This window comes from Penicillium manginii (genome assembly GCF_028828005.1).
Source record: "Penicillium manginii strain IBT 31320 chromosome Unknown utg000003l:1.0-959480.0:1.0-959601.0, whole genome shotgun sequence".
Taxonomy (NCBI): domain Eukaryota; kingdom Fungi; phylum Ascomycota; class Eurotiomycetes; order Eurotiales; family Aspergillaceae; genus Penicillium; species Penicillium manginii.
This window is the reverse complement of record NW_026643104.1, coordinates 515,018-539,050: the sequence shown is the minus strand read 5'-3', so window position 1 is coordinate 539,050 and position 24,033 is coordinate 515,018. Positions and strand designations below refer to the sequence as shown.

Genomic DNA, 24,033 nt, shown 5'->3' with positions numbered 1-24,033 from the left:
AATCCGTAACTGTACTTGTTCGCGAAGCAGAACTTGTCGATATCCAGATGGTTACCATGAATGACCCGCCGGTGTCAAAGTCGGCTCTGACACGATACGCTATAATGACCTTGCACCCTAGATCAAGGACCATGCATGGAAGCCGAAGTGACTGTACGTAGAAGGCGCCTTATCATTGAGCTAAACAAGGATAACCCAATTTTCAGAACAGCCTTACCAATCAGCACCAGCAATACCATCACCGAATTGAGGAAAGCCTCAGATCGGCACGCCCCACCACAACGGAGAAATTTTCACACGTTTACACGGTACTCCGTCCAGGCCCACCCCATTTCACCCCTGCATGAAGCACTATTGCCTTCTGTCTCGAGACAAAAAGGAGGAACGGGCTGAGAAGACGAGGACAATGCGCAAAAAGCCTTGGTACTGGATGAGAATCGCGATGGGAATCGATTTGAGCCCGATCTCCCCGATTCCCGGGACCCGCGCTCAATAGTCATCGAAGATCCCTTCGTAGTGAATGGAAGAAAATACTCCGGCAGCAGATCGAGCAAACTTCGCGTGAGTCAGTACCTGCCGTGGTTTTGGCAGGGTGGTTTAAAGAGTATTACTCGTGGGCCCCAACCCAACCTAAACCAACCCAGTTCAACACAATCCAATGCAAAACCTGACCCAACCAACCAGCGTCCAGGGGGTCTGTTCTCGCGGCCCAGCCTTTTAGCGCGGTCTCGGCTTTTCGTACGCAGAATCTAGTTTCAAAAATCATCTCGCTTAGGCGGCTCGCCAACGGCCCTGTTCTCCCCGGCCACAATCGTGCACATACCTACCAGTTTGGTCAGTTGGCGCTGCTAGTGCATCCGTCGAAACATATTATTCGTTTGATCTGCAAGCCATGGTCGATCTCTATTTGCCTCTTTGGTGCCAATTAGCTTTTGTTCACTTTTGTATATAGGGGTACTCCGTACGGAGTACTAAGGACATAGAGCTTGGCCTTATCGGCAGACTCCGATGTAAGGGGTTTTGTCAGGGGGGTTGGAGGCTGAGCTTTGCAGCACGGACTTCCGGGTGAGCGATGTCCATTGATTTCCTTCGGTACTCCGTAGTTGATCCGTCTATTCTTGGAGTGACTGATCGCTGTTCGAGTTCGGAGTACGGGTGTGTTTGCCGGAATCCAGATATTCGGAGCTTGCATTGCAATTTAGCCCTGGAGGGACGTCGTTCCGAGGTCGCGGTGTAGGAGAACTTCCTACCTAGACGGATTCAAAGTTGAGTATGTGAGATAGTAGTCTACCAGTGGTGTTTTTCAGGTAGATCCTATACCCATAACTCAAAATCCAGGCTTTGGAGCTGCTTCAAGCTTACCACCGATTCTCCGGAGCTTCTGTGCCAGTCACCATGGCCTCGGGACGAGCCCTAGACCTCGGGAGGCAAGGGGCCATCCTGCCCAGGTGGGCTTGGCCAATCTCCAGCCTGAGAGCTTGCTATCCGCGGGCGCGGAGCGATATTCCGACCTCGGGACATCTATCCATGATGATGGCCGTCCTCCCGAGGTCGGGTATCTTCCCGATCTTGGAACTTCCAACTTGGAGCCCGCCCTGGAGGTTGAAGACCTCGAACATCCATCTGGGCAGTACTAATCCATACAACGTGTTTCACCACCGAGCTGCCACCCCTACCGAGCTGCCAGCCCCAAAACATATAGTAAATATGATAAATTACAACTTTGTAACTCATAACCCATTTCTATTTAGGAGGTCATCTACAGGTATAGTATTCTAAATAGTATTGCCAACCTTCCAAGGTTGGGAATTTCTTTTTAATATAGATATAGGTATGTCTTAATCTCTGAGATGTATGAATTACCAGGTATTTTTTGTAATACTACCAAACAATTATCCAAAACAATTTTTCCTAGTTATATTATTATTTACTCTAATTAAACCCTATCTTATAAGTTGCAATAAAAAATGAACTTCCGTTGTTGAGATATCTGAAGTTGTAATTTTGATATTACTGCATTTTATGGGGGTGGCAGCTTGGTGGTTGAACACGTTACCTAGTATTACTACGAGCAGTATCGTGCCCAGGTGTTTTGTTACTTCCGAGAGTCTAAGGTTCATTATTCCAAGGTTTCATGGAGGGTTGACATTATAATGTTGATTTTATACCTAGGTATATATTCAAGAGCATCAAAGTAATATAAGGAAACTAGATACCAGAGAAGAGAACTTAAAAGAGAAGCTGAAGAGCAGATACCACCCATGGCCGCGAACATGTATATATCGATAGGCTGCAGACTACCTTAATGTACCATGGATGGCAGGTAGCAGATTCGGAGGATGGTGAAGTATGAGAGAAGATGATCATGATTCCATGAAAAAAAAAAACCAAAATGCCAATATCAACGCCACGCCAGAAATTCAGAAATAGGCCAGTCAGTGCAACATGACAATCATAAGTAACGTTATCCATCAGTCGTATATAGGTCTCCGCGGAGGCAGATAAGTTCCATCCTCAGCAACGCTGGTCGGTATGAAACGCTTCGCCGCAGGGTTTCGGGAAGGACTTGTCCAACGCGATGATCGGGAGTAATAGCCCGCACTACTAAAGGAACGGGGTCGTTCAGATCCACTGCCTCCACTATTAGGTCTACTCGCTCCCGCACTGCCGCCTCCGCCGCAATAACTGCCCCGGCGCCCATCCTCGGGCTCAAGATTGAAACGGTGACGGGGTACTGCGCGGGGCGGAGGTGGGGGTTGCGTATATTGCGGTGGGTCTGGTGCTGGAGCGGGCACAGGACCGTCGAAGGAAAATTCGCGGAATTTTATGTCGGGTGTTGCGGGTGTTCGAGAGTGAGAACGATCTTCTCGGCGGCGACTTCTTGCAGCTGCTTCGGAATGCGACATTGTCGGCCTTTGCGGGCGAGACTCGTAGCTTCGCCGTGGTGCTGTTGTGGGTGAGAGTTCCCGTGCTGGTTTACGCATGTAGGCGTCGTGGGAGTGGCGACGGGCTCGGGAGTTAGAAGGGGGCGACAGGTTGTGATTGTGAGATCGGTGCTTGGGCTTAGGAGTTTCGGGGTCTTCCACGTGCGTTTGGGGGTCATGGTCTATTATATCCGGGAAGACTGGCCCGTCTGCCATCCCTGGACTTAGTGGATGGCCATACCAACTTTCGCGATCTCGACCTCTTGAGCGAGGCGGACGAGTTGTTCGTGGCGATGGCGATCGGACGCGAGGAGTTGACATCCCTGATCTTCCACCGTTGGGCCGTTCTGGCCTTCGCGAGCTGGATGGAGGGTGCTCTCCGCTCGAGCGTCGGTGGTGGTGATGACGTCGTCGGCTTGGTCGATCTGAGTCGTATTGTCCACCATGGCGATGCGATGCCGCACGACGGGGTGGGTGTGTGAAATAGTCTTCATCATCGGGCAAAGACTCCTTACCGCTGAAGTGATAGTGGTATGCGCCGAAGTTGGGAGGAGATGCGCGATGGGCCTGTCTCTTCACAAAGTCGTATTCGAGTTTGCGAACACACCCCTTCATGCCACTGAAGCATTTCAGGGTCGGGTTCCGATGGGAATGCATCTCGCGGGATGTCCTTTGGGAAGATATCACCTTTCGCATCGACAATATTCCACTGGCTGACCGCGTTCTGTAGATAGCGTGCATGCTCATCCGGGTCCATTAAAAGCTGTATTGTCTGCCATCGTACAAAACCGAGTGGGAGGAGCGAAGGTACCGAAGGCGACTCATATGGGTTATTGGAGGGCTGGAGGCTGTGGAAACATCCGACGGATTGGTATATAAACGAAAGGGCTTGTGATTTGGTGTCTAGAAACAGCGAGTCGTAGTTCCCGCCAACCTTACGATAGAAAGAGGCGAGCCGTTCGGGAGTAAGATCGATGGTACCGCTGGAGTCAAAGGAAGGCTGATGAAGAGGAAGGAATTAGTACGGGGCGCATGCAAATCGAACGGGTGAACCGTGGGCCCCCGGAGAGCTTCCAAAGTTCTCGAACATGGGGCTGGGTTTCAAAGAGTGGGCGTACCATCAGTTGGGCAATCCCCAAACATAACTGTTCCAACAGCGGCGCAGGGCTCTTGTCAGGATTGATTAGGGTCCCCCCAGGAGTTCGCCGCTGGAGACATGGCAAGATGGGGACTGGCGCAGTTGGAAGAACATGTAGAGGAACTTGAAGATTCCAGGGCATCGCCGGGCGCAGAAGCAGAATAAAGGCACAGGGCAGTGCGCTCATCCCCAGGCAGCGAGGAGCGGTCAGGCACGCACATGGACCCACTGCGGGGGATTGGAGAGGCTCGAGGGGGCGTCACGATAAACAAACGCGAATTAGATGACTCCTAGCGTGAGTCACAATAGGTAGGGGGTGCGAATGGCGTAGGCAGCTGGGCAGGCAGTGCGAGGTGTCAGTGATGAGGTCTCAGGGTGAAATTGAATGGAAGAAGGACGAGGAACTCAGCTGAAGACGAAGTCAGCCGTTCCTGCCATGTGCCAAGTCACGGGATATCAGGCCATCAGTATAAATAGTACTAGTACTAATAGTACTGGTAACAGTACTAGTATTTAGTATTGGTAAACCCGATAGAGTAGACTACCTAGGTAGATATGATTATATATAGACTTATCCTATACCAGGTATCCTGCACTGGTACAATGTTGTACATGCGCAGGTCTACATATCAGGCACAGTCGGGCTGAGAATAGATGCCCAACGAAGCATGTCAGAGCTGGCTGTGCAAATAAAATGCTAGGAATACCTACACCTGCATGAAAGAAGACAGTCTAATTGAAACATTTGCATTAGTATATATTAAACTTGCATGGTTGGCAGCAACATTCAGGCAGCAAGATCGGAATTTTCGCGCATGCATCTTGTTTCCAGGGGCATCTCCACTGGTTGAACAGCTGTTGAAATTCTAGAACCTCGATCCATCCAATCTAAAGTCAAACTTGACTCTGTCTAGGCTCGTTCCAATTCTGATAATACCTAACCCAGCATGAACTGCACAAAAATCCTACGCCGTCCAAAGCGAGAAATTCGGCCACGAATACACCGCATCCGCAACATTAACAGGTAGCCCCGAAGGATCCAAAGGCCCAAAATCAACATCCGGCTGAGCCAAAAAGTCCTCCATACTTTGATCCAAAAATATCATGTCGTCTGTGAGACTCCCCGGCACCGTACCATCATGCAAAATTGGATTGTCAGACACAGAGGGATCACTGGGTCGCTGCGCCGGGTCAGGTAAAAATGAAAGCGGACCAGAATTACCTTGTCTGGGAAGGTGAGCACTTGAGGATATGTGCCGGGCTGTGGGCCCCTGAGTCTCATCCAGACACCCTCGCACGCTTTCTAGATTGTCATAGAACTCTGTCGCAGCAAGGTTTCCGTGGTCGCGCATCATGCGCAGAATCTCATAAGCAGTTTCGAACAAGGCGAAGTCGCCATCATTATCTGAGTTGATTTGGCTCGATATGACCATAATCAGTGCGCAAGAGAAAAGGTAGTGTGCGTAGAAGTAGCCGTAGATTGGAAGGGAGCCGTTTGCCCACTCCTCCACGATCAGCGAGTGTGTATGTCTTGCAGCGTGAATGCATGCGTCACCCAGTGTCTTGAGGGCTTGTTCTTTGGGGTTTGCAGATTCATTTGAATCTTGTACTGGGTCTTTTCTCGATTGGATCAGCGTGAAAAGCAAAATAGGCCGAGTCGCCAACATGATGCACTGCACACATTAGAACCCCCAAATATTTCGTTATTGAACAACGATGAGTCTTACCTGATTAAATTGAAGATGCAACGATACTACATTCTTCGCGGCATGGCTGCTTCGGTTGAGTCGAAGATGAGGAGGAAGGTTTTGCGACCATTCTTTCAATGAGATGAGCAGCTTTTGCTCTCGCTGCAAAAATGAGTCTGGCTGCTTCTTTCGGCCATAGACCTTCTCGATGACCTGGCCTGTGATACGAGCCAGTTGGATACTGGCGAGTAGAAATTTAGTATCAGAGAATTGCTCCTCGTGTGGATCACAGGCCATTTCGGACGGCATTTCGACATGGATGTCATCGTCGGCGATTTGAATCGGCCAGCCTGTTTTTGATCCATACATTCGATCAAAGACATAGATTGCCCACCAAAGACGAATTCGGTGTTGGCGCTCGACAGGATCTGGGCAGTTGCATTCGGGAATATCATGATTCAATCCTAAAGTCAAACCAAGACGCATTGCATTACCGACGAGGATGAATGCCGAGTGGCGTCGGTTGAGGAAGTAGGAGTATAAAGACTGGGGGTCAGCCATCGCGTTGAATCACGATAAAGATGTGCTTACCAAAATGAGTAAAGACTCGATGACGGTCATACTTGGCCTTTCGGGGAGTATGGGAATCAGAGTCATCGCATTGACATAATATGACACACCTGGAATTCTGCAGTCTAGCTTGGAACTTGAACGTGCGGAATAGACTTCACCCAAGGCGAATAGCGCAAAAAATTTTGTCTTCAGTATCGGATCATCGAAACTTCCTTTCCGATAGACATCTTCCAACTCCTGAATTGTCGACTTCCTCAGAAATAGGTGATACACACGACTGACCTGATTGACGACTATTTGAATTAACAAGCGTGCATTTGGTAGACTCGGCCATTCCAATGTTGGATCTCGAATTCTGTACAGCGTTGCTTCGGGGGTATATTGTGTTCTGTGCATATGAGACGCCTTGCTCTTGGTGAGGACTTGACGCAAGCGAGTTGCAAAGGCAGTGCAAGCTGCTTCTCCGATATGAACTGGTGGAGCAGACGGGTCATAAGGCTGAAACCACCCTCGTTCACCGATCATAGGGTTCTGTACGGCTGCGTCACCATCCGAAACATGGCCATCTGCCAGAAGTTAGCCTCGGATTTAGTAGAACACTCGCGGAGGGATATTCTACCTTCATGATAATGAGGAGACTGACTTAGATTTGCCGGTGACTGTGAAAGTTGCTCACGCAGACGCTCATTCTCGGCGGCTAATTGTTCAAGATAACTGCAAAAGCTTAGTATCAATAGAGTAGGTGGAGCAGCATCAAATCACACCCACCTCTCGTGGACCTTAATCTGACGATCCCGATTAACATAGGTGCATTCGGCAGCGCATCCAGCATTCCGGCACTTGGTGCACGGTTGTTCGCCGGAACATTTGATCTTGTGCATATGACATCTTCGGCAACTGGGCAAGTCAGCGGGGGCGTGACCGCAGCGAAAGCAGGACTTACGCGATGGACTTTTTCTTCTTTCCCTTGACGACCAAATGATTCGGTCTCTTGGACGAGGGGGTAGGCATTTATGCCGAGCTCGATTGTACCAGATCAATATGCGTAAGTAGGTGTGTAGTGGTATGCGTTCGGTGAAATTCTTCTGCTCGGTGGCTGTTTCGGCGGTCGGTAAGATTAACCTTTGCCGAGTGGCGATTCCGAAAGTTCCGGATTGGCACAACCCCACAAGAATTAGATGGTCGCAGAGTATAATTAATATATTCGTTACTATATATTTGAACTAGAGGTTGCGTCTGCTTTGATTAGAAGGTTGAATTGTACACAGAAATTTTGTATCGGGTTGTTTACCGCCAAATGCGATTGTTTTCGTCGTTGCTCTTTATAACGAGTATGGTGTTGCTCTTCTATCCTTATTTCTAGCTTGTTCATTTTATTCGATGCTTAGAGTCTGTTAATCAACTTCAGGTTGAAGACACCCTGTCTATGCGGTCGGTCGTACCGCCCGGCAACACTAGCCTAGTATAGGATTCAAGTTTTAAAATTATCGTTGGATCACCTGGCAGGCTTACACTTCTATTATACATATCAAAGATGATCACCATTGTGCAGTTTGACCAATCCATTGCCCAGGTTTATACATAAGACTCAACACGCGGTGATGCAGCAGAGATGATCGACCCCACGCTACCCACCTCTAGAACTTGCTTCTTTCTATGCTACAACACCTCTCATGCTACAACACCTCTCAAATATGCTCCACACATAGTTGACGCCCCATAGGACTTAGGGAGTCATAAACTGCAAGGGAATATGCACCAAATATTAATATTAAGTAGAGCTGCATAACGTAGAATGTGACTATTCACAACTAGCAAAATACCCTGCGGCGATTCGAGTCTTGTGACGAAAATTGGTTCTAACTATTGACTTATGTTCTTGGAAACACTCATTATCATTGACGATAACGAGCCTCTCTGGAAATACGCCGAAATCTAAGCAAATGACCCTCTGACATCTATGATTTGAGGACCTCGCGGCAAATAACTCTGATTCAATACCAACTCGGTAGATCGGTCAATTCAACTACTAACTACCAGAAGCATCTGCATACATGAAAATTTCCAAGCTTCAAAGTTCCAAGGTTTACATCTCTTACTAATACGTCATTAATATTTTCAAGCCACTATGCGCATGTGCTGTGACTGTGAAGAGCTACTCGTACAGTAGTACAGACCCACACTGTTTCGACCACTACCTCGACATCACCACCCGCAATCCAGGAGGCAACCATCAATATACCCTGTTCTAGATATGCATTACAGCCCCGGAGATATTAATCGAGTCTTGAACGGGGAGGGGCTATAATGGATATCAATCTTTTTAATTGAGGATCTCTGTCTCCTTGCCGCACATGATTTCACACTGCCTAAAGGATGCTGTGTCACGTTGAAGAGAGCCACAAATCATACCGACTCTCTGGGTTCAAGTGGTATTTCCTGGTCACCAGTAATTGCAAGAGGCATATAATTCGTTCTCCAAACTACTATCGCCATTCTTATCCTAGCGAGCTCAAGAAACACCCTATGCCATCGTATACTTCGCAGTAAAGCCTCAGCTCCAACTTCTTCTCGATGCCTTTGTCAGTCGTCACAACCAAGCTCACGCCTGCGGATAATTCCAATTATATCTGAGATACCTTTCATAATAAGGAGATTACTACACAGAGAACTCGAAATGCCTACTAATGTAAAGGCTATCCAGTAACCCGGTTGACCACATCGGTATCATGATAGACAAATTTCATAGCGCCCAAGACTGCGCTCATGTTTGCAATTTTCGCGAAGAGTGTACCGGCAGGATGTGGTGCCAGGATAGCAGTCAATATTGGCTCAGTTCATCTGACATCGATACCGCCCCTCTTAGCCCTAATGCAAAAATCCCAAATATGCGATTCAATACTGCTCTTTCCGACTGTTTAAAAAGTCACGCGCAGTATCGGGCTGACCTTTCCTCGGGATCTGGTAGAACAAGCCTCCCAGGAGACAATGAAGGTGGCGGCGGTGGTCCTCTACCAGACCCACGATGTGAGAAATCCAATCTCCACCTCATCTCAAGCTCTCGCTAAACCCAATTTAAATGAGGCCCTAATCATCAGAAACAGCTCGGACTAACTAACAGGTAATTGGCACGACAAAATATGATGTTTACTGCCTATCCAATAGGTTCAGCGCCTATTAACGTATTTCACCACAAAGCTAACACCCCCACCAGGCTGCCAGCCCCAAAACACGTAGTAAGATAAAATACAACTTTACAACTCAATAACTATTTCTATTTAGAAGGTCATTTAAAGGTATAGTATTCTATATAGTATGATTAATCACTAGTAGTTTTTAACTGGAGTATAGAAATATTTTCCTCATGTAGATAGGTATATTAATCTCTGAGTTGTATAAATTACCAGGTATTTTTTATAATCCTATCTAGGTACCTAGGTACCAAATAATTATCCGAAACAATTTTTTTCCAGTTACGTTATTTTTTCACTCTAATAAAGACATATTTTATGAGTTATGATAGAAAATAAAGTGCCTTTGTTGAGATATTTGATGTTGTAATTCTCATATTAACTGCATTTTATGAGGGTGGCAGCTCGGTGAAACACGTTACTCTGCGGTTAGAGTCAGATCATCCCAAATTGTAGTAGATTGGGAAGCAGCCTAGAATGCTCAGACCAGGGTCAGTGATTAGATTATAGTTCTGATCGCAGCCTCCCTGATTAGATGGGGATAGCTAAGTACTTAGTAAGCAAAAGCGGCGAATGGTGAGTAGAATAGAAGGAGAATGCTAAGCGTTGCCAGAAGTTATCTGATATGTATACGTCGTGAGCGGATGAGCCCAATATCTTTGTGTTAACTATATACCCGATTGTTTCTTTACTTTATCCAAAGCCAATAGTACTAGCTAAAAGGGGTCTTTGATATTTATGGTTCATCGAGAAGCACCGGGAAGGAGAAGAAACTAGGTTCTTTGTTGATTCCACGCACCATTGGCTCGAAATGTAGCCCTTGACGCCAACGATCCATGAAACCCGTAAATTAAACTTCTGCCACAGATCCGAAAACCATAAAGTTCGAAGAATCATTGGCCATGTTTCGATTTTATACACGGGGTAGGAAATTTTAGATCTTTTCTCGCGATCTCAGCCAATACATCCTCTGCATATCGAAAGAGATCCGCTTGATGGCACTGCACTACATCCAGCCACCAGATGTGCCGCATGTCGATAGTCGATCAACACGATATGCATTCCAAAGGGTTCATTCATGACCCTTCATTGGCTCGGTTCCACCGACCACTTCGACAATCGGCAGGCAATGAGCCCCTTCATTCCGGACTGACATACCTCATTAACGGGCGGTATTCCTCCAAGGAATAGGAGTCTCTCATTGGACCATATGGAAACCATGACAACTATCGACGTTCAAATGGCAAAAACTACCACTTATCGTAGTGTTTATGGAAGAATACTCACATATCCAAGCCGGGCCAGACGGGCCAGATATGAGCTGCCTTGTCCGCCCAGCCCCCAGACAAAGGTAGCATGACTGGCACTGGATTCCTCGGCCTGCATCTGATCGCACAGTCCTTCTCTCCATCAGTTAAGTGTGCCTAATCCCCTCTATCCCTCTATCTAATCTTCGGCACTCCCCGCTCACACTCCATTTCTACGGTCGCAATCCTCCTCACTATACGCTTTGTCCATCCGTTCAAGATCATTGACACAACATTCACACGATTCTGAAAGCTTCAAACAATTATCAGAGGTCTTTGTCAACAAGTACACTCCCCGAACCGCCGTCAAGTTTCAGCAAGGGGTGTCAACAACCCGCCTTACAGGGCAACAACCGAAGCACATACAATTACTTCATCTTCCCAACAATCTAAAATGGCACTCGTTCGAGACCCATTCTTTTGGAAGCGATTTTCCACAGCTGTCCACCGAGACGACCAAGCCAAAACACAAAGTCAACTGGATCTCGAACAAGCCATCAAGAAGTAAGTTCCTCCCACTCAGACTGATTTTTATTCGAACACCGTGACTAATAAGTTACACAGACAACCTGACTCCTGGCTTGAGCGCGAACGTCGCAAACGTAAACGCTCGCTTATCTGCGGATTCATCATCTTCTTCTGCATTATCCTGGCGGTGACTGGCGGTGTGGTTGTGTGGTGGCTAGCCAGACACAACTGGCTGCAATCGCCAGAGCCCTAGACCAGCGAGACTCGGAGCAAAAAAAAGAGAAGAACAAGAACACTATTGCATCATTACTTTCTGGGAATTTTTGTTTTCAAATTATGCATTTCTAGCGATTGCTGGCGTTGATTTTTCCAGGGAGGAATTGGAGATATACCCGCCGCAACTCCAGCGGCACTAAGATGGACTGGGGACTACTGGGGTTTATAGAGCACTAAGATAGTACCAAATGAAAATAAATATTACTAGTATACCACTTTACTTATCAAACCAGTGCATATTCATGATAATCAGCTATCAGTGGGTCCAATAGCTACCCCTAGTACAGTAGTACCCAGGTATAAAGTGAGTCCCGATTAGGTAGGTGGACGCATGCAAGCTCACCTCTGATATGTAATAGTGCTCATAGTATGGAAGTGATACTAGTAAATCATACTAGTATCAAAATAAACCAGTTAGGTTTAATTCTAGTCTCCTGCTACCTAAGTGATAGCGGCTACTCTGGGGTATCAGCGGACTAAAGCCCGCTGCGGCCAGCCTCGGGGCGGACAATCGGAAGGGACAGGCTTATCGCTCAACTCTCCCCGCCTTCCCCGCACATTCGTTGCTTCACCCCTTTGCTTTCCTTTCTTTGCTTTTCTTTTCTTTTTAACTCTCTCTTCTCCCCATACGTGGATCACATCTGTTGTATCCTACTGCAAAACCCATCATGCTGCCTCCATTTGACTATTTCACCTACCGGCGTATACGGTATGTCCTTTTTCGACCTAAAGCTCCCCCCCAACTTCCCCACACTCGCTCCATCAGCTCTAACTCCACAACAGCAATCAAAAACAAGCGGAACGCGCCGCCCGTTTCACCTCATTACCATACCCTTACCACCTTTCCATCACCGAGGCCGACAAGGAAATCATCGACCAACCAATCGAGGACTTGGTGCGTGATGTGCAAGCCGACACCACCTCCCCGCTGAACGTCCTGCGCACATACGGCAAAGTTGCGGTGAGAGCACAAAGGCGCACAAACTGCATCACGGAGCTACTCCTCCCCGAGGCAGAGTCATGGCTCAAGTCCGATATCAACCTGAGGGGACCTTTGGCGGGAATCCCCGTCTCTCTTAAGGATTCGATCCAGGTCAAGGGCTTCGACACCAGCGTTGGCTACGCGTCATTCGCCAATAACCCAGCCCAACAAGATGGTCCCATGGCGAGACTCCTCAAGGATGCCGGTGAGTGCCTTGAAAAAAGTTACTCGGAATACCAGCATCGCGTCCATACTGATCAGATCACAGGAGCCGTGCCCTATGCGAAGACCGCATTGCCTATTACGTTGCTCTCCTTTGAGTCTGCCAATGGCCTCTGGGGCACCTGCTTGAACCCTCATGTCCCAGGCTATTCCCCCGGTGGCTCGACCGGCGGAGAAGGTGCCCTTCTGGCACTGGGTGGTCGCATCGGTATTGGCTCTGATGTTGCTGGATCAGTCCGTGTCCCAGCCGCATGGAGTGGAATCTACTCGCTGCGCTGCAGTACTGGTCGCTGGCCCAAGGCTGGTGTCAGCACCAGCATGCCTGGGCAAGAGGGTATCCCCAGTGTCTTCAGCCCAATGGCTCGCACCCTGAACGACCTGACCTACTTCACCCGCGCGATCATTAACATGCAGCCTTGGAAGTATGATCACTCAGTGCACCCCATTTCATGGCGTGGAGATCTCGAAACCGAAGCCCAGAGCAAGCCTCTCCGCATTGGTCTGATGAGCAATGATGGTATGTCACAAAACTTATTCCAATTCGCCACTTCCTCGACATAGACTAACTCACTATCCAGGCGTGGTCCCCCCAACTCCCGCCATCGAACGAGCCATCGCAACAACCGTCGCCGCCCTAACCGAAGCCGGCCACACCGTCTCAGAAATCACACCTCCATCCAACGCAGACCCATTCACCGGCTTAAACCTAGCCTCCCAACTCCTCAACTCCGACGGCTGCCACCACTTTGAATCCAACCTCCACACCTTCGAGCCCTCAGACCCAGGCGCAAACCAACTCCGCCGCGTGGCCCACCTCCCCCAACCCATCCGCTACCTCTACTACCTCTACGTCCGCTACATAAAACGCGACAAAGTAACCGCAACCCTAATCCGCAACTTCGGCCCCAAAACCGCCGCACAGCTATGGCCACTAACCGCCGCCCGCGAGTCCTTCCGCGCAACCTGGCACCAATGGTGGGACGCAGAAACCCAGCAATACGATTTCATCCTCTGCCCAGTCAACGCCACACCCGCACTACCGCACAAAGCTATGCACGACGCCGTCTCCTCGTGTGGCTACACGTTTTTGTGGAACCTGCTTGATTACTCCGCCGGCGTGATACCGGTCGGCCATGTGGATGCTGTGCGTGATGCGCTTGTCGCGCCTTACAAGACTGTTCTTAAGCGGCTTGGTGCGGATAATGGTATTGCCCGTGGCGCGTGGAAGCATTATGATTCTGGAAAGATGGCGGGGTTGCCTACGGCTGTGCAGGTTGTTGGTCGAAGGTGGCAGGAGGAGCAGGTTCTGGGGTATATGGCTGCGGTGGAGAAGGCGTTGGAGGTTTATATTGATCCGGTGACTGGGGGGAGTGCGAAGTATTCTTTGTTGGAGATTGATTAGGTGAGCGATATGGTATACCATCAGCACTGAGAGTGTAGTATTTTGCAATACCTGGTTAGTTCCAGGTTAACAGCCCTGGAGTCACACGCGTGTTAGCAGTATAATCAATGAAACATTCCAAGAATTGCTTCACTGATTTCTGGTCTTAATTGCCAATATTAAATCCTAGCTTCCATACAAAACTGTGAATACTAATAGCACGGTACAATTGAAAAACACCGCTATCCTCAAACCCGTCTACGTGCAAGTAGTATTAGTAACCTTAACGTCCCCAAACTCCTCCGGCAGGCCGTACCCGCGACTACTAGTACGACCTCGTATTACAGAGGGGTAACCCGATCAACAACCAATCAGTGACAGAATGAAATGAACCCATCGTGCCTCCCGCAGGGCTAAGACGCAAATCTTAATCCAGCGCATCGAAAGGCAAACAAGAGAAGTCCGCGTCTGTGCTACCCACCATCACCACCGGAATTGCAGATCCCTACATGCACCTTGAACCCGTGACACGCCCTGTCTTGAAGGTTAAGTGGAAGATCAGTACATCCTAGAAGCAAATGTCGACAGATATTGTCAGTGAAAGGGTGGAAAGGAAACTCGGAGCTCCTGGGACGCGATTCAGCCAAGCGTGGGTAGAGAAGTAACGTGACCTTTGACCCACCTTCGGCCAATAATTATTCCGCGATTCTACCCATGGTGGAGCAAAGTCACGTTACTTTTCTACTCACGCTTGGCTGTCTGCCCCTGGTGGGATATACAAACCTCGGCTAAAATAGCGGGGGGAGCTGGATTGGACCGGAACGAAGCTCGACTTCTCCGCATCACATCGCGTCTCCACTAGTGATCTAGCCAAGGATGTGTGGGATCTGCGGTGCCAGCTGTCATTCATTTTCTGTGCGTAGGCTGGCCTGGAAGCTGGGCGTAAGCCATGGCTTGTTTTGCAGGGGAATCGATCGGATCGAGATGATGCGGATAGTTCTTTGGCCACAGAGTACCGTAGCTCTCCTCCGTAGAGCAGTGGTCGCCCTTGTCTTTAGTCTTTAATCTCATCCCGTATGCCGCCCCTCCTCTCCACTCCCCGTCAGAGCGTCCCGTGGAATGATCAATATGGTACAATGTACACATTGTGCGAGGAGACTGTGAGGCGTGTACAGGGCTGCAGATCTGGATATTTGCTCCCGATTGGAACATCCCGGTCAATAGACAATAAGACAATGCGAAGGAATCGCGGAGTTGACAGGGGCACGGTCTAATGCGGCGCTAAATAGGGAGCTCCACCAGGGAGACAGGATCCAATGGCGTGCTCATGCGAAAAGGTTCAGATCAATTCCAGTGAAGTGATTGGAATCAAACCTGCAGAAGTTGATGGAAATGGAGAATGGTGAACGGAGAAGAGTTCCTCTGAAGGGAAAGTGCGAGGTGAAGATGGAAGTCACGGGGTCAACGTAGGACCAAAGTCAACTTGCACTTTCACTTCCACTTCCCTCTTCTTCGACTTCATTCCAAGGTTGAACTAACCCTTGTCCTTATCTTCGTCCTTGTCCACTTTACCGCGGTCGCTCTCTTGTGTCTTCGACCCATTCTCTGCGAATATACCCCTCTATTCTCCACATATCTTACAAACTCCCCTGTGACCAGCAACTTGCGACCTGCGATTTGTGCCTTAGACTAGCAGGATGCAGATCCTGGACTACTGCATTTCCTGCCGTTGGTGATGGTTAGGCTTCAAGTTTAAGGGAGAATGGCATCCAAGAAAAACCAACGAGGTGGCATTCGCAAGTCGGACGGGATTCATTTTGTCAATGCCCGACCTTCGTCCGAGACTGAACGAAAAAAAGCCCAACACCTTGTGCGAGCACATGTGGGACGATGGATCTCCGACCAGAGCAGAGATAAAGATCGTGCGACGGAGGCAGCTTCGAAGTCACTGTCGTCAAGTTCCTCCTCGGCTTCAGCATCAGCATCAGCATCGACATCGGCCTCATTTTCAACCGGCATATCAATTGGCGCGTCAATAGGAGGGTCAGCTCCTCCCAATAATCCCCAGAGTGCACATGCACAAGCTGCCACCCGGCCCCCATTGCCGAACGATGACCGCGCACCAACCTCATTTATTGTCGTCTCGCGTCCCTCACCCCAGCCGACCCGCTTTGCCCCCGCCCCGCGCCGCGGTATCTCTCCCAGAGGCTTGAATCAGCGACCGACGCGTGTATGGCAGAGATCACCATTTCCCCCATCCCACGCCAGCGATAGCAGTGATAGTAGTGATGATGCGGCTTCGCCAACGGAACCAATAGCCTTTATTCCATGGCACGAGGTGACCCGCGTTGAACCCCAGATTTCCGGCCTCTTCGACCCCTTTGGCACATATCCGACGCAATTCCCGCCGGACGTCGTAAACCCATGCGAGACATACCGTTAGTATTCTTGAACTCCTGATGATTCTGACCGAAATGGATCTATTCACTAATACCTCCCCCAGTTACAACGGTATTATGGCCCGGGCTCATCCCTAGGTCGAGACACGTGAAAAAGGCTGGCGATGCTTGGTTTCCTCTTTCATTGTCTGACCCTGCCCTCTTTACGGCGTTTATATACGGATCGCTCTGTCACCAGCGAGTCCAATGGCTTAATCAGGCCACTCCGAGCTCCAGCTTCGGCCCTAGGCAAGAGCGTCTTTTACAGCAGTGCGAACTGGAAGCAATCGAGTTGATCAACGCGGCCATGAAAGACCCCTTTCGCCGAGTTAGCGACGCGGTCATCTTGAGCGTGATATGTATGGCTCACCACCAGGCGATGGACGACACTTTCAGACGAAAGCTGCCCACTCCCTTCAAAGCCCCGTTTCAACGCCTGCAATGGCTCAACGTCTATGGCTGCTTGCCTCCTAACATGATCCATATCCAAGGACTGGTTCAACTGATCATCATGCGTGGTGGACTGCAGAGTATAAAAACGGCCGGGCTGGCGGCTACTATATCTTTGTTTGTTAGCCCGAAATTTCGAACTTCCTATCCCGTGCGAAAGCTAACCAGCCCAAGTTCTGACATATTCACCGCGAGCGTACTCTGCACCAAGCCAGGCTTTGAGTTCTGGCCCGTAGATGAGTCCCGCTGCGGGATAGAACTCCAACCTCTCCTTGGATTTGATCAATCCGACATCAACCGTGGCTTCGGTCGACTCGGCAGCATTGGAATAACTCCACAAATGGCGGAGGCATTCCAAGCCGCTCGCATGTACATCAACATTGTTCGAGCTAGTCTCGAAACAAGCCACGATCCCTCACTACTAGCAGACCAAAGAAACCTAACACAATATACCATCCTATCTCTTCCACCCGCGTCGACAATATCTCACCATTTCATTCATCCTGTACATGCGATCACGTACGAGGCTTGCCGGCTAGCTAGTTGGATTTTCGCCGTCGGCGTTATTTTCCCTGTCCCGGCTCAGAGCACGCCCCTCGCCAGGCTAGCCCAGCAATTACAGGGTGTTCTCCGCGACCCGGATGCTTCTGGTTTATGGACATCACCGCAAACACGAATTCCTTTATTGTGGATCCTCGTGTTAGGCGGGATTGCCGCCACACAAATGCCAGAACGTCCATTCTTTGCTTCAGCCCTGGGACAGACCTTATGGAGGAGCAGGATCTCCTCCTGGCTAGGTGTCAAGCGTGTTCTTGAGATCATGCTTTGGTACGATATGGCTTGTGATGAATCGGCGGAGGGTCTTTTTTACGATGCAATTCACCTTGCGAACAGCGTGACCGAGGCGAGAAGTTGAATGCGATTCTCGAATGTGTACCTCTGCTCGACAGATTTCAAGCACATTCTGCACATATTCTCGGACTTTCCATGCTCCTACTTGGACATCGGCAATTTACTTGAAACCATTTACTGCCTTGTCTACTGCGTTACCGGATTTGTAGGCACAGCACACATATACTGATTCTAATGCCAGGACTGCATTTTTCTTCCCAGATGAGATATCTCGATTGCGTGATCAGTCAAGCTGCTGGCAAAGTGTAATCTCGGTCTCTGGAGAATCTATATTAATACCATACATCAAGACTAACCACTTTCCTTTGGTTTTAGCGATTTAAATAAAGAAACTGAATACTTAAAAAGACCCAAATAAACAAGTTTGCAACTTCAAGTTCCAAGATTCAATCTAGAAAAAGTCCAAGGCAATGCTACAAGACCCTGCTCAGGATCCTCCGCTGATATTAAATTGCCGATCTTGATTGCGATACGTTGAGTAGATCTGGGGATGGACAATGGTTTGGAATATAATTTCTGGTGGGCCCTTTAATTGGGTTTACTGCCCAGGTGTTTGTTGTCGGTTTAAACTGGCTTGAGGTGTTTGAGGGCTGGCTTGGTCTTCATTCCCAGGTGAGATGGACATACCCTCTGTTTCGACTCCTGACTAGTCAATTGTCTATTATTCCATGGCCCGGCTTTCGAATTTTGAATCTGCCCACCTGTCCTGTTGAAGCGAGTATTACCGCGTATTTCTTGTTCCATCACTTTACCTTCACTTTGCCAGCATCAAGATGGCGATTGATCGTCCCTGAGAATACCTCTTTGATTCTCTTCTCTAGAAGATCTACCGGTCTAGATTCAGACGAGCAACAGGCACAACACTATACGGTGGTAAGCGCAAATCCTATCCTTCTGACTGGTGTTCAACAACAAACGCACATGCACCCTCCCACATCATTACGTCCTTTGAAAGTTTATCGAGAGCCCTTGCTCTGACTCATCGCTCGATTGGTAGCTGATTTTCAGGATTCAGACGTCAATAGACTCATATCTTTCCGTTCCAACAGCCTCGGGGCTGAGTGGTGACAAATGAGGCTCAACAGATTAGCGTCGGACTAGTCGATGAGCTAGAGAAGGAAGACACATCCGACATTAGCGCCATTGCACCCTGCAAGGCGATATGCAAAGAATGGGGGCTGGAATGGAGTCCTCGATCCTTGGCAACAAAGAGATGGTGAATCCTGAGTGGCATGGCCAATCGAGTCTGGGCGCGGGTGTCATCCCCCCTAGGCCGACAAGAGTCCATGCTGGGGCCCAGATCTCGTCCCTAGCTTGTTTCGCTTTAGATTATTGCAGCTTTTGGTCGGGCCCCAGGATCATCGCTTCGGGCGCCATCCCGTGATTTTGGCATCCTGCAGATCAGCGGGTTCGGCTCACCTCGTGGTTGGTCGACGATTTCTCCCTTGAGAGGCCATGCAGCTAAGGCGAGACATGCCGGCTCGAACTGGACTCATTTGCTGCAGGCGGTATGTGATGAAGCTATTTCGTTCCTCGGGTAGCCGATATCATCTGCAAAGGCTGGCTCGACTGGTCGAACTAACCATGGTGTTGCTCGCAAGATTGCTCTGGTGATGGAGTTCTCGGGCAGCTCCGCTGCGGACGGCGCTGTCCGACATTCATGCATATGCATATGCATACAGACTTGTTTCAAACCGGCGTTGCCTAAATGTGTGATGACACCGGCGTATGTTTCAATTCCAACAACGCTTTCGACAGGGAGTAATATGTCATGCGTTTACAGCTCCATGAGGTATCATGTGTTTTGCCATGCTAATATCTCCTTGAAGAACCTTGGAATGTGATAAAGTTCCAGCTAATATATTATTTTGTTTTTCAGCTACGCGGCCCGGAACGTTCGTGGAGTTTTAAAGCTACCTACCCACGCGACAGTACATCCTCGTACTCTGTAGACATTCAAGCTACACTCGCCCCACCATACATGCATGAACTAGTCTAAGTAGATCCGTGACTCTGGATGATCTACAAGCCTTCAGCCTTGACCAGTTGGGTGGGAGCTGCTTCCCCGGTTTTACCGTATCTACCCTGGAAGGACCTTGGGCACTCCACACTCCAGCACGTCCGATTCGTTGGTTCAAGTTTCGATAGACATATTCGTTTTCTCGATGCAGTGTGAATGCCCCCTAGTCCTGGCATTCTTCTGCAAGAGGAATCGATCTGATGTGTTCTTGCAGCTTTGATTTCAACATGATTCTGAAGTAGTGGAGCTTTCTTCTGCCGATTCTCACGGCGATTATTTAAAGCTCGCTCTTTGGAAAGATTTCCGCTCCGTTCACTCTCTATTTTAGCTCTACTGCAAACCAACGGCTCTGATAATTCAAGATATTTCTCGCACACAAAATTCGTGCCACTGCTTGCATAATGGCGGCTCCCTTGCACAACGGTCGCTCCAACGGCCCAGCCCTGTCGCCAAATGATGAAACCCGGGGCCCAGGGTACCCAGAGGTTTCCTGGACTAACACAGCCTACTATCCCACTCCGGCGACATCGGTCGGACAACACTGGCTACACCATGCGCCAAATAGCAATTCAAACACGGGTATATCTCCTATCTCAGCATCTCCTTGCTCCAACCCAGCAGTCACACCACCTTCCTCTTTCCATCATCCCAATTGTATCCCCTGGCCGATCGGCAGTCCAAATGGTTACATTCTACCAGATGCGCACAACGCAGCCTGTCATCCCAGTACTCCCAAGAGTACCCCAATGGCGAGGATCTCATCCTTCAACTCCTCGCCAGAAGAACCTCTCGACATAGCGAGCTACGAAAATACATGTGCACATAGCACAGGGGTTCAACCCCGCCAAGCGGCGAGCATCGAGTATGTGTTTACGGTTATATCTCATTACTAACATGTGCTTTGCTCCAAAACTCTCTGACATTACTCAGTGTCAACCACTATGGTCGATACAAGTGCCGATGGGAGGGGTGCATGTATACCAGCACATTTTCCCGACAAACGTGTCTCTGGCGACACATCAAGTCCACTCACGTCGCTCCAGAGGAGTTCAAATGTCCTGTTCGTGAATGCAAGGAATCCTTTGGTCGCAAAGATAAACTTCAATCTCACATGCGACTTTATCATGCTACCCACAACAGGGCGGATTCATGCTCTTGCCATTCTTAATTCGGTGTTGGGATTTTCCTCTCTGTTCACTTCTTTAACTTTGTTTTTTTTTTTCTATCCATTGATTGGTTTGGCTCGTTCGGGAATTATTTTAGACACATCCCTACTCTTTTCTTTGGTCTTCAGTCTTTCGTTAGGGGTTTTCTTTAGCTTGGGCTCTCGGGGACTATGCCATGCGTTAACTAGTTTATGCAGGTTATTAACTGCGCAAGGATTCATGTTACGTTTTGATGTCGTTTATATACTGCCATGACTAGTATGATGTAGTAGTACTCAGGCAGAAACATGGTGAAACTGCAGCTTTGGAATACCGTGATCTTGCCACTTCGAGTTCGAGTCGGGATTCGTAAAAACGATAAGCACATACATATGACCTCCTGTAATGAGTCACTAACTATTTTAGGTTATAGTATTCCCTGCAGCAATCTTGAATTAACTCCACACGATGTGGGTCTTCTCCTGCCAAACAAAATTAAAAATTCTCGCCAGATTCTCCAGGCGTCCAAAGCGTGGCGCTCAGTTGTCCACGGGTCTCGGGAAGCCGAAAGTCGCCACTGCGTTCGCCTTCGAGATTTCTTTCCGGAAGCACCCCATCGTTCTGCTCACCGAACTCTTTGATGAAGTATTAGGCAATTCTTGATGAGCGGTTTTATTGTTAATTAACTTTCAAAGGAATGATCAAGACATTTTGGAGGCAGATGGCGTGCAGAAAAACGCACGCTTATTTACGTAACTCGATCTAGCCCGGTGGGTCCGAAAAAGATTTCGGCATCTGCGATTTGATTCCATGGCATCGCTATTCTCGCTTAGGCCATAACAGTGCTTGGCAATATTCCCCTGTTTGCACACAGATCATGCAGCAAGAATGGAGAAATCGATCTTCTTTATTTAGATGGAGTTCTCGAGTATAGAGTGGGTTAGACATGAACTGGGTTGTGTGTAGCTAAAATGAACTATGGGGGACCATAAACTCGGATCTGAGCCGATAATTTAAGATTTTGCTCGCGTGGTTTTAGGCTGTCAAAGAAGGAAGGTCCCGCTGTTGCAGCTGCTAATTTTTGAGCACGCAATCGCCCCTCGCGATTTTTTGCCGTGGCTGTCCCCGAATATCATTTGCATGGCTCACCCCCGGCCGTCCCCATTTAATATTTTCTCGCGGAAATCTCTCTCTTTCCTTTCTTTATATCTGATCGTCACTAAAAGTGTTGAATCTTCGCCATCAAAATGGGTTCAACTACTGCCGATGAAGAAGTGAGGGATGTCGCTGCCCAGTCTGTTGACACACAGGTCTCGCAGCAGAGTCGCTGGCGATCGGTGTACCGATCCATTCCCTTCCAGATCGCCATAGCCAGTGCTGTTTCCTTTACAGCCCCTGGAATGTGGGATGCCTTGAACAACCTGGGAGCCGGTGGAGCTGCAGAGCCATATGCAGTTTCCGGAGCAAACGCTCTGGTCTATGGTCTTTTCGCAGTCGTTTGTGTGTTGGCTGGAGCTATTAACAATCGCATTGGTCTTCGCTATGGCTTGGCCATTGGAGCGATCGGTTATCCAATCTACGGCGGTGGTTTATACGCCAACAGTTACACATCAACCACTTGGCTGATGTTCTTCGGGGCTACTCTGTGTGGTATCTCTGCTGGTTTCTTCTGGGCTGCGGAGGCAGCTATCATTATCGGATATCCTAGCCCGAAGGACCGTGCTTTCTATCTTGGTATGTCAACCGAGACTCGGAACATTCAAAATATCACCCAGTGCTCTTGCTAACATTTATTTCTAGCTATCTGGCAGACAGCAAAGGCAGCCGGTCCCATCGTCGGCGGTGCTATCAGTCTCGGCCTCAACGCCAAGAACTCCGAAAAAGGCACCGTCAGCACCGGTACTTACATCGTTTTCATCGTCATCATGTGCCTTGGTCTCCCTTTTTCGCTCTTCCTGAGCCCCGCCGATAAGGTTCAGCGCAAGGACCGCACTCTGGTTGTTGTTCACAAGAAGGACAGCTGGGCTGCCGAGTTCAAGGCCGCCCTTTCACTCTTTAAGACCCGACGCGTCCTTCTGCTCCTACCCGCCTTCTTCATCAGTTATTTCTATAACGGCTTCATGAGCACTTGGGTGACCAGCTACTTCACCGTTCGTGCGCGTGCTTTCAACTCCTTCTTCACCAACTTTGCTGGTGTCGCGTCGTCTTTCATGATCGCCGCCCTACTTGACCGCCAATCTATTTTCATCAAGACTCGCGCTCGCATCGCTTTCATCTCTATCGTCGTCATTCTTAGCGGAACTTGGATCTGGGCATCAATTCTCCAGAGCCAGTTCTACGATATGCCCGAAGCCCCTACCTTTGACTGGTTCAAGGGTGGATTCGGCAAGACCTATACCCTGGTCTTCTTCTGGCAGTTTGGAGGACAAGCTTTCCAACAATTCCTCTACTGGCTGGTTGGACAGTACAGCACCGATATTTCGTCACTCTCATACCACACCGGTATTCTTCGCGGCATGGAGGCTCTTGGCCAGACCGTTGCCTGGGCCATGCAGTCCGAGGGCAATGCCAACCACTTCGTCAGCATTGGCCTGAACTTTGGAATCACTCTTCTGTGCATCTTCCCCACTTGGCTTGTCCTATCCGATCTGGAGCACAGTCATGAGGTGGAAGTCACTGCTGAAGACCTGCAAGATGACACCACCAAGCCAGTCTAACTGTGATTCTGGCATGACACCATCAACTTTGTGTCATTGTATAAAAAGGGAATTTAACATTCCTCTACGATTTTCCGATTGTACTTATAGAGCGTCTATACATTTCAACATATACCCCAGTCGATAATTTTAATCAATATTTCTTCGCGATTTGCGAAGAATCACATGTTCGATTCAAAATTTCCATGATACCAACTATAA

General features: G+C 48.9%; 7 protein-coding genes across 7 annotated transcripts; 5 read left to right on the top strand and 2 right to left on the bottom strand.

Annotated features, from left to right (window-relative positions):
* Window positions 1–2,471: 2,471 nt before the first annotated feature.
* On the bottom strand, window positions 2,472–3,581 carry N7533_003564 (uncharacterized protein; the record flags this gene model as incomplete). Its single annotated transcript, XM_057100214.1, has 1 exon — window positions 2,472–3,581. The coding sequence occupies one exon, from the start codon at window positions 3,579–3,581 to the stop codon at window positions 2,472–2,474; it is 1,110 nt and encodes a 369-aa protein (XP_056962902.1).
* Window positions 3,582–5,027: 1,446 nt separating this feature from the next.
* Window positions 5,028–7,334, bottom strand: N7533_003563 (uncharacterized protein; the record flags this gene model as incomplete). The annotated part of the gene is made up of 6 exons (XM_057100213.1): window positions 5,028–5,735; window positions 5,790–6,296; window positions 6,342–6,889; window positions 6,967–7,037; window positions 7,092–7,220; window positions 7,267–7,334. The coding sequence occupies 6 exons, from the start codon at window positions 7,332–7,334 to the stop codon at window positions 5,028–5,030; spliced, it is 2,031 nt and encodes a 676-aa protein (XP_056962901.1).
* Window positions 7,335–11,215: 3,881 nt separating this feature from the next.
* On the top strand, window positions 11,216–11,542 carry N7533_003562 (uncharacterized protein; the record flags this gene model as incomplete). Its single annotated transcript, XM_057100212.1, has 2 exons — window positions 11,216–11,325; window positions 11,386–11,542. The coding sequence occupies 2 exons, from the start codon at window positions 11,216–11,218 to the stop codon at window positions 11,540–11,542; spliced, it is 267 nt and encodes an 88-aa protein (XP_056962900.1).
* A 691-nt stretch (window positions 11,543–12,233) lies between these two features.
* N7533_003561 (putative acetamidase) lies at window positions 12,234–14,171 on the top strand (the record flags this gene model as incomplete). Its single annotated transcript, XM_057100211.1, has 4 exons — window positions 12,234–12,274; window positions 12,349–12,752; window positions 12,816–13,286; window positions 13,348–14,171. 4 exons carry the CDS (start codon window positions 12,234–12,236, stop codon window positions 14,169–14,171), a joined length of 1,740 nt encoding a protein of 579 aa, XP_056962899.1.
* Window positions 14,172–15,912: 1,741 nt separating this feature from the next.
* On the top strand, window positions 15,913–17,954 carry N7533_003560 (uncharacterized protein; the record flags this gene model as incomplete). The annotated part of the gene is made up of 2 exons (XM_057100210.1): window positions 15,913–16,588; window positions 16,654–17,954. 2 exons carry the CDS (start codon window positions 15,913–15,915, stop codon window positions 17,952–17,954), a joined length of 1,977 nt encoding a protein of 658 aa, XP_056962898.1.
* Window positions 17,955–20,371: 2,417 nt separating this feature from the next.
* Window positions 20,372–20,863, top strand: N7533_003559 (uncharacterized protein; the record flags this gene model as incomplete). Its single annotated transcript, XM_057100209.1, has 1 exon — window positions 20,372–20,863. One exon carries the CDS (start codon window positions 20,372–20,374, stop codon window positions 20,861–20,863), a length of 492 nt encoding a protein of 163 aa, XP_056962897.1.
* A 1,499-nt stretch (window positions 20,864–22,362) lies between these two features.
* Window positions 22,363–23,832, top strand: N7533_003558 (uncharacterized protein; the record flags this gene model as incomplete). Its single annotated transcript, XM_057100208.1, has 2 exons — window positions 22,363–22,849; window positions 22,916–23,832. The coding sequence occupies 2 exons, from the start codon at window positions 22,363–22,365 to the stop codon at window positions 23,830–23,832; spliced, it is 1,404 nt and encodes a 467-aa protein (XP_056962896.1).
* Between the last annotated feature and the right edge of the window lie 201 nt (window positions 23,833–24,033).